The 9,218-nt window shown below is 47.2% G+C and overlaps 1 protein-coding gene across 2 annotated transcripts; it reads left to right on the plus strand.

The window, feature by feature from the left end:
- The first annotated feature begins 3,331 nt into the window (after window positions 1-3,331).
- On the plus strand, window positions 3,332-8,802 carry LRATD2 (LRAT domain containing 2). 2 transcript variants are annotated; one of them, XM_043880225.1, is made up of 2 exons: window positions 3,332-3,825; window positions 4,440-8,802. In XM_043880225.1, the coding sequence occupies exon 2, from the start codon at window positions 4,536-4,538 to the stop codon at window positions 5,469-5,471; it is 936 nt and encodes a 311-aa protein (XP_043736160.1). In that variant the 5' UTR covers window positions 3,332-3,825; window positions 4,440-4,535; the 3' UTR covers window positions 5,472-8,802. The 2 variants fall into 2 exon arrangements, with proteins under 2 accessions (XP_043736160.1, XP_043736159.1); XM_043880224.1 differs by having other exon boundaries at window positions 3,339-3,886.
- The last annotated feature ends 416 nt before the right edge of the window (window positions 8,803-9,218 follow it).

The following is a 9,218-nucleotide window of genomic DNA, read 5'->3' on the forward strand; positions in this document are numbered from 1 at the left end:
TCACTTAGCTTCTTTAAATTGAATTGTCCTTTATAACAGAATGAACAGGTCACTCAGTGGTAGATGCCATTGTTGATTTTAGGGCTGGTCACCCTCTCTAGTGCAAGCTCCTGATGGCAGACACTTTAACATTCACCTTTGTATCTGCATGCCTTGAAACTTCCCCTGAGCATCCTCTACTTTCCTGTCCCGTAGTACATCTTATATTGTTCTAAGGAGTCTGTGTATCTCATAGGGACATGAATACCTGCAAAACCTAACGCAGTGCCTATTGTACTTGTAGAATAAATGAATGGTGTTTACTAGGTACCTAGCAGATTTTCAAAAAATATAGTTTAAGTTAGAAAAGACATTTTAAATACATGAGTGAAAGGATAATACCAGATGCTATGTGTTCAAGTGCTGAATTACATATAATCAAGTGACACAATGTATAGCATAAAACTGGATGCCAGTGGTGGCCAACACAGAGGTTCCCAGGGCCAGTCAAGGCACTAGGAAGGTGAAATGAACAGGACAGAGACTGGGGCCAACTGGAGGCTACATCTCATCTCAAAGGCAATTTCTGCTCAGGTCTAGCTTTTTGTTGCCATCCTGGAATGTGGGCCCAGTGGTCTCATATCATTGACACTTTCAAGTGAAACTGGAACTCTGAATTTTTAGGTGAGATTTCCCAAGTCTCCAAATTATCGATTAATCTAAGTTTATTAAACAAGCATTTGAGATGAGCAAAGCAAGTCTGGGAGCCATTCTGCAACCTCTGACCAAGAGCCCTCGGGGATCAGATGGAGGTCCTAACCAGGCATTTATGGAAGAAGCTACACAGGAAACAGGCTATTGATATGTCCAAGAATTCCCCTCAAGCATCCGTCAAGCATTTATGGAGCACTTACTGAGTGCCAGGTATCGGGATATAAAGATAACTCAGAACCTGTTCCCTCTGAGACTTTATAGCTGGTCAATTCAAAAACTGTTGTTGAGGGGTGGGATTGGAGGGTTGGGAGAGAGGTTCAAGAGGCAGGGGTATATGCATACAGCTAGTTCACTTTGTTGTTCAGCAGAAACTAGCACAGCATTTTAAAGCAATTATACTCAGATAAATAAACTAGAAATGCATGGTTGAAATACAGTAATATCAGTTCATTACACTGTGATGGTTCTATGCATTTTGGAATTTATTGAATATCTATTTTGATGATAAAACTATCTATCAGTACTTTTTAAAAAATCAATTGAAGTTTTCAAGCTTGTATTCAAGATGATTGTATCTTAAAACGCAGATAACGTTTTGTATTCAGGTTATGTCAAGAATATTGTTTTGCTTCCCTTGAGGTTTAAAGAATGTTTTATGTAAAGTCCAATAATTGGACCCTTTATTATTTAAAAAACAAAACAAAACAGAAGAACTGTTGTTGAGTCACTATTGTGAACAGAGCTCATCAAGGTAATAACCTAGACACCTGGACAACTAGGTATTGCTTGTGACTCATTAGATCTGTGCCCTGGGGTGCTGGTAGCAAACCACCATACTACTGTGTCCTTCTATGGATTCTCCATCAGGGAGACTACCTAGTACCACCTAGGGACAAAGTGGCCTACCCTAGCTGACGGTAGCAGAGGTTTCACGGTCTAACAGACATGAGATGATTGGCCATTGGTTCTCATAGTCTAACACTCCCTCTCCCTCCTCCCTTATAAAATGCGTATTTACATGACCTCTTATGGTGGTGACTTCCCTGGTGGCTCAGACGGTAAAGCGTCTGTCTACAATGCGGGAGACCTGGGTTCAATCCCTAGGTTGGGAATATCTCCTGGAGAAGGAAATGGCAACCCACTCCAGTATTCTTGCCTGGAAAACCCCTTGGACGGAGGAGCCTGGTAGGCTACAGTCCGTGGGGCCGCAGAGTCCGACTCGACTGAATGACTTCACTTTCACTTTCACTTATGGTGGTGGCAAATACTATTCAGGTAAAACAGCACCTCCCAGAGCATGTGTTATCAAAAAGTCCAGGGAGGGGACTCATCTGGTCACACATGACTGAGGCTAATTAAAAAATACCTAATCTACACAGCAGACACACAGAAGTCTGTTTTTGATCTAACTGATACTGTGATCTTAGACTTGCTGAAGGACTAACTCCCATCACAGCCCTGCCAATATTGACTGGTGGTGTTCAAAAGTACATAAGTAGACTGATTTCTCCTCCTCCACACTCCAAACTAAAAAAGATCGCAGTAGTGTTAGTATACTCCTGTTTCCACTGGCTGGAATACACACTGAATAAGTAATTGTGTTACTTGGAAAAAACTGAGTCAAAAGAAACAGTGATGGAAAGCAGAGTAGAGGAGGTCTTGAGTCGCATTCTTAATTCCACCAAGAATTACTCTGGGTTTTCAGTGAAAGTCTGTTTAGTGTCAACTCTCCACCACCCAATCTGATCCATTATTAAAAAAACAAAACAAAACAAAACACTCTGGTAACTTTCATCTTAGATACAAGAAACAAAACCAACCTGGAGGGGAGAGGGAGGAAGTACCCTCCTAGTTTAGGTTAATAGGCAGTACTGGCCTCCTGTCACTTCCTTCTTTAAGCTGGCAGGAAGGAAATACATTCACTGAGGGCCTCTGCTAATATGTCCTTAATTTAAAGACAATTAGGCAATTCCTACATCCTCTATCCTCAAGATAAACCACCAGAGCTGAATGCCCTCTTTCACTATCTACTGGATGAACCGGTAATTCTCAAAACAACAATGGAGGTTATGAAAAATCTACTTTGTACTAACTTAGAAGGACATTAGTAACAGCCTAGGTCTTGGAATTAAGTCCCTAGCCAAGCCTTCGTTCTGCTTTGTTTCCTTTCTGAGAATTTTTTTTTTTTCCCCTACCTGAAAGTTTCATGGGACTTATTCTGGAAATACCTCTAAACAGAAGTACTTCTCCAGGTGTCCTAGTAAAAAATTATTTTCTGTGACCTTTGGCAAGAAATTGACTCCAGGGAAGAAAAGAAAGAAGCAAAAGTCTGTTTGCTTTCTAGTGACTGTTCCTCACCTCTCCAGGTACTCTGGGGATGAAGAAGCAGAACACCAAACTCTTCACCCCTCTCTTCTCTCTACACTGGCAGGTGGCCAGTGGTTTCCAACTTCATTTTAAAGCTCACAGCTCCGAAAAACATGACCGGAGTAAGCAGCGCGGACTCCACTACAGGTCTTATTCTAAGAAGGTAAGTAAGGTCCCCATTACTTAAGTACACTCAAGCCAGCGAAGACTGCCAGCCCACTCAAGCCCTTCGGTTATTTACTAGCGGGATTTAAACCCGCTCGGAAGCGGGGGCGTGGCCTGGGCGGAGCCCCGCGGCCTGGGTGGGCGGGGCGGAGGCGGGGATGCCAGAGGCTCAGCGCCATGCGAGAAAGACCGGAGCTCTGGGAGCAAGCGCCTGTCTCTTTAAATGCTACGGGCTGCGCTCCCGCCCTGGGAGCCCGGAGCCGGATCTACAATCCCGTCCCTCCCGCTCCGGCGCTTGTTGCTCTCCCGGCCCGAGCGGGAGCTGCCGCCGCCGGGCACCGAGGCTGCTTCCTTCTTTTTCTAGAGAACCCCACTTCCCCCCCCCCCCGAGATCCGGTTGAGGGGGTGAAGCAGCCCCAGCAGGAGGGAAGGGGTGCGGCGTGAAGAGGCGCCGCTCCCCGCCTTCAAGTCTTGAGGCGCTACGTAGCCCCGGGGGGCAAGACATGCTCTGCTCCCTCCCGCCCAGCTTCGCAGCCGCCGGCGCCCGTAGAGAAGAGACTGCGGAGTCCACACCTGCAAACTCGCCCTAGAAGTCTCAGGGTGCGGCGGGGTAGGGGGCGGGGGGGTCTCCCAATTCCTCACGGCCTCCACTACTAGGCGGGTGAGTTTGCGCAGGTAACCCGAGCCGGAGGGCGGGTGCGCGGGGGAGGGGCGGGCGAGACGGTAGGAGGAAGCGCCGCAGGTGAGCCAGGTAGGGCGGCTCACCTGCCCAGGCTGCGCTGCGGGATCCTCGCCGGTTTCCTTAGCGATGGAGGGGGGGCGGGGACGTCTCTGGAACCGACTTAGGACCCTGAGATGAAGGGGGGAGGGGGAGATAGGAAAGGGGAATTGGAGTAAAGTTTCTTTGCCCCCTTCCTGCTTGGCATTGGCAGGTAGGGCCCTGGCGGAAGCAGTAGGAGTCGCTGATGCAACGGGCTTCTGCCGGGGCGAGGTCAAGGGCTGGGGGCAGGGGCGAGCTGGAGTTGCCCAGCCTCCTGTGACCGTGGCCCTGGAGGCAGATAAGTGAGAGAGAAAGCTCGCTGCGTCTGAGATTTCCCCGTAAAATGACTCCAGGTGCCCGGCCCCCAATTTTTCTTCCTCCTCTTTAAGAACAGATCGCCCATATTACGGAGGAGCGCCTCCTACACGGTTTCCTTGCCTTCCTCTCCCAACAGGTGGTCTCAACCCCTGTCCGGGGACCGGTGCCAATGACCCTAGTGGTGGTTTCGCTTTCTCCTCTGCCGGCTGCGTGAACGTGTGCCCGCAGCGTGATGGGCAACCAGGTGGAGAAACTGACCCACCTAAGCTACAAGGAAGTGCCCACCGCCGACCCGACGGGCGTGGATCGGGACGATGGGCCCCGCATCGGGGTCTCCTACATCTTCTCCAATGACGACGAGGACATGGAGCCGCAGCCGCCGCCCCAGGGGCCGAATGGCGGGGGCGTGGGTTTGCCCGACGGCGGGGACGGGCCGTCTCTGCCCCGCCCGCAGCCCTATGACCCGCGACTGCACGAGGTGGAGTGCTCCGTGTTCTACCGCGATGAATGCATCTACCAGAAAAGCTTCTCGCCGGGTTCCGCGGCGCTGAGCACCTACACCCCCGAGAACCTGCTCAACAAGTGCAGGCCTGGCGATCTGGTGGAGTTCGTGTCGCAGGCGCAGTACCCACACTGGGCCGTCTACGTGGGCAACTTCCAGGTGGTGCATTTGCATCGGCTAGAGGTGAGCAACAGCTTCCTGACGGACGCAAGTCAGGGCCGGCGCGGTCGCGTGGTGAACGATCTGTACCGCTACAAGCCGCTGAGCCCCAGCGCCGTGGTGCGCAACGCGCTGGCGCACGTGGGCGCCAAGGAGCGCGAGCTGAGCTGGCGCAACTCGGAGAGCTTCGCCGCCTGGTGCCGCTACGGCAAGCGTGAGTTCAAGATCGGCGGCGAGCTGCGCATCGGCAAGCAGCCCTACCGACTGCAAATCCAGCTCTCTGCGCAGCGCAGCCACACGCTCGAGTTCCAGAGTCTGGAGGACCTGATCATGGAGAAGCGGCGCAACGACCAGATCGGGCGCACCGCGGTCCTGCAGGAGCTGGCCACGCACCTGCACCCCGAGCCTGACGAGGGCGACAGCGACGCTGCGCGGACTACGCCGCCTCCCGGGCGCCTCCCCGCGCCGGGCCGGGAGGAGGGGGACCGAGAGGCGGTGGTGCACTGACGGGGGAGCTGAGAGAGGAGCTGTTTGCAGCAGCCGCTGCCCGTGCCCGCTCCCTCCTCTCACTCCCTCCTCCACCGCCTTCTGGGCCCCATCTGGGCTCCTGGGCCATTTGGAAAACGGAGAGTTGGCGCAAAGCGTAGCCAGCTGTGGCTTGAGTTTGTTATCTTGGACGGAGGAGGAAGAGAGAGCAGGTAGGAGCACTTTGGCCGGGGGCGCTTCTCGGCCTCTTGCCCACTGGCTCAATCCGCCTTCTTTTCCCGAGGTGAGGCAAGCTGTGGACTTGCCAGACACTTGAATCCCTGCTGGACTTGGGTCCAAAAATCAGCTCTTCTGAATTTAGGGATGAAGACAAGTTCGGAATACCAATGCCTGCCGCTGCCTTCTGCCCGCGCTTCCCCTCCTACCCTGGGCCTGGAGGATGCCCTGTAGTAAGGCCAGAGGAGATTTGTGGTGTGCCTCCACACCGCCCCCCCCCCCACCCCCACCCCGCGGCACCCCCCGAGGGGCAGTGTGAGGGGTCCGGGAAGCTGGGGTGATTTATTTATTTTATGGTTTTCCTGGGGTGCAAGGCTGGTGAAACCTGGATCAGATCTGGGATGAAACCAAACAACCCCCTGTGAAGTATAACAAATAGTTGAGTAAACTTGGGCTGCAAAACAAAGACTTGGCTACCTCAGCCCGCCCCATCCCCCAACGATGTGTCTTTTGGAGCTGGCTTCCGGCTGAGTCTCCTGAGCGGCCCACCGGTTCCCAGGTTTCAAGTAAATTGTTGTCACAGGCCAGCTAAGGGAAGGATTCTATTCTGGTTCTGTTTTGCCGCCTTTGTTTATAGCCTGCAATTGTAGGCACTTAAGAGCTGCTGTGTTTGTCATCAAAGGAGGGCAGAGCCCTTTGTGTCTCTGATCTAATTAAAACCTGCATGGCCATGTTCATCCTCAGGTCAATTTCCTGTCAATCCCCCAGCCGACCCCCTTCTGATATAGTGAAGGTAACTTGTTTTCTTTTCTTTTTTTTTTTAAACTTGTTTTCTTAATTTAAGGCTTTGGTGGTGGTCCTGTGATTTTTTTTTTTTTCCCCTTTACTGTCTCACCCCCTTCACTCACTCTTGTTTTGCTGGAGGTCGAATTTTTGGCTTGAGGCATATTTCAATGATAAGGTATTGCTAGCCACGCTTGATACAATATGTATGTAAGTGAAAGTCACTCAGTCCTGTCACTGAGCTGTTGCTCAGTCAGTTTGTGACCCCGTGGACTATACAGTTATTTTGTGACCCAGTTTTTACCCTTAGAGTAGGATCATATTTGAATGATCCATATTTAAGTGATACAGCCATGGCCATCCTCAGGCATCCTGCCTGGAGATCTTTAAATCAAGGCAGCAAAACTTGAAGGATTTTCTTGTATTATTACATTTTTTTTTCAAACTTAGGAAGTCGAGGCCATAAGTTTTAAAAGCCTAGACCTTCATAGCACCACAACACGAATTCATTTAATTACAAGGGTGTAGGCTATGTTCCCTGTTGTCACAGGAATCCCCAGACATGTCCTATCACTTTGATTGTTAAAGATGAACCACAGTCAGCTCTAGTCCAGGACTTTAGAGAAATATCCATCTCCTGTTGAAAATGTTAATCCAGTTTCCTTCTTTAATAATCTCACAGCTTTGTGTTTGTATTCTTTTGCTCGTGGAAAAGTGGAGCAAGGTAAAGTGGGTAAAGACATTTGGGAGAGCCTGTTAGATTTGAATTGTCTTTTGTGTCGAACACAGTCAAGAGAAAGTTGAATGTAACGACCGCTGTGGAGGCAGCAGGAGGGGAGAGCAGAGCAGCACCGTCCAGCAGCTCTGGGCCAGCTCTCTCTTCCGCTCTCGGATCTCTGTCTCCCTCTTTCAAGCTTCAGTGGAAAGTGAATGTCGTCAGGCACAGGGATAGCAATGACTCTTTGTTACAGCTTTGTGAGAAATCTCAACTGGAAGGAAGAACTATAAAATCCACATCTACAGTAGCAATTCTGCCTCTCAGGAAGAGGTTTTTGATAACAGGACTTGAAAATGAGCTAGAAGAGTTAAGAGATCTTCCGATGCGGCTTTCTCATGTGTTTTTACAGAGCAACAGAGATGTGAACTACGTACATAATGCTTTTGGAACCGTGATTCTGTTGGAAGTTTTATTAGGGTTGTCATAGTTAAAGTAAAACATCAACCAACCAGTGAAAGTTTCAAAGAAAGGGGATTGAATCAACTGTTGGCATCTTTCTTGAAGATGTGGATAAGAGTTTTGAATGTCCAGACAATGGCTACATCTGGCACTTTAAAATATACATATATATATTTAATTTTTGTTTCTCCTTAGGACTAAGACTCTAGAACTGTTTTGTACTGTGAATTACGGATGCTCTTTGAAGACAAGGAATATTGATTCTAATGTTCTTCAGAAGCTCTGGCAGGGATAAGCAAGACACTCAACTGGAACGGATGCTAAATGTAATCAGACAAATTCTATTTTCTTAAGCAAATATTTTATTGAGACTGCTTATGTATAGCAAAGGAGCCCACAACTTCAGCTACACAACTTTTTGTATTGAAAGAACTCAAACTTTTTGTAGCTTTTATTCCACATTTAATTTAAAATGACTATAGCACTAACACACCTAGCAGAAGACTTTACTCCAGACCTTTAAGGAAATTTTTAGTTTTTATGAAAAAATGATACTTCAGTGGTTACATTTCTCACATCTTTGGTGCTTCTGTCCCTAATAGCACCAGTCAACAACACCACAACCACATGGAAACATATTTTTGGAAGCAAAACTTTAATTTTCTACAACATATACTATGGATAATGAGAATTTAAGGACTACTTGTTTCCTATATTTTTTTTTTTCCTTAGAATGCAATCCATTGTGTTGAAGACTTGATATGATGTGATTGTCTAACCTTTTTTTTTGAAATTAGAATAAAATCTATTGTGATCATGATCATTGAAAGGGTTTGTTTGGCAAGTTATGTTTTATTTGTGAGTTTTTTTTTTTTTTTTTTTTTTAATCAAGGTAACTAAACTAGTTTATTCAACTTCATTATATTGTCTTGTTCTTACTGATAATACCTGTAACCCATGGAGAATTATATCGGTTAACTTGATAAATTCCACGTGCATTTTATTTCCTAGTGAATTGTGTAAACTTTATTTTTGTTGATGATTATATGTTAAATCAATGTTACGTTCTCATACCACTTCTTGAGAAGGAGGTTCTAATTTGAAACTGTATCATTTCCTTCAAAATGAAGGGCAAGTGCTTAGTTAAATAAAAGATTGATGACATCTTTTAAACCATTTCTTCCTCACTATGTCTCATTACAATAAAACCTGTCAAATCCTTTTGGAAAATGCTCTGAGGGTTTCCAATAAACCATCTATTAGTATTAACTGCATTTATTTCTATTTTTTTCTTTTTGTGTACTTTTTTCCTGCCATTTTTTTTCTTTTTTTTTTTTTGTCCAAAGCCAAGCTCCTCAGCTTAACTGCAATTTTTGCATTGCTCAGTAAATAATTTTGATAAATTCATTTAGTGACTGAAAACCCTCCCTGCATTTACCATGTGAGAATTAATCACCCTTTGCTTCTAGGCTCCTTGTTCATGAAGAATGTCTCATAAACATAAATTTTCAGTACACATTGATTTTTCAGAATCAGTGCAAACTTTGCTGGAAACCATACTCACATTTTGTAATCTATATTGGGGAAGGTTC

Source organism: Cervus elaphus, chromosome 21 (assembly GCF_910594005.1).
Source record: "Cervus elaphus chromosome 21, mCerEla1.1, whole genome shotgun sequence".
NCBI classification, from domain to species: Eukaryota; Metazoa; Chordata; class Mammalia; order Artiodactyla; family Cervidae; genus Cervus; species Cervus elaphus.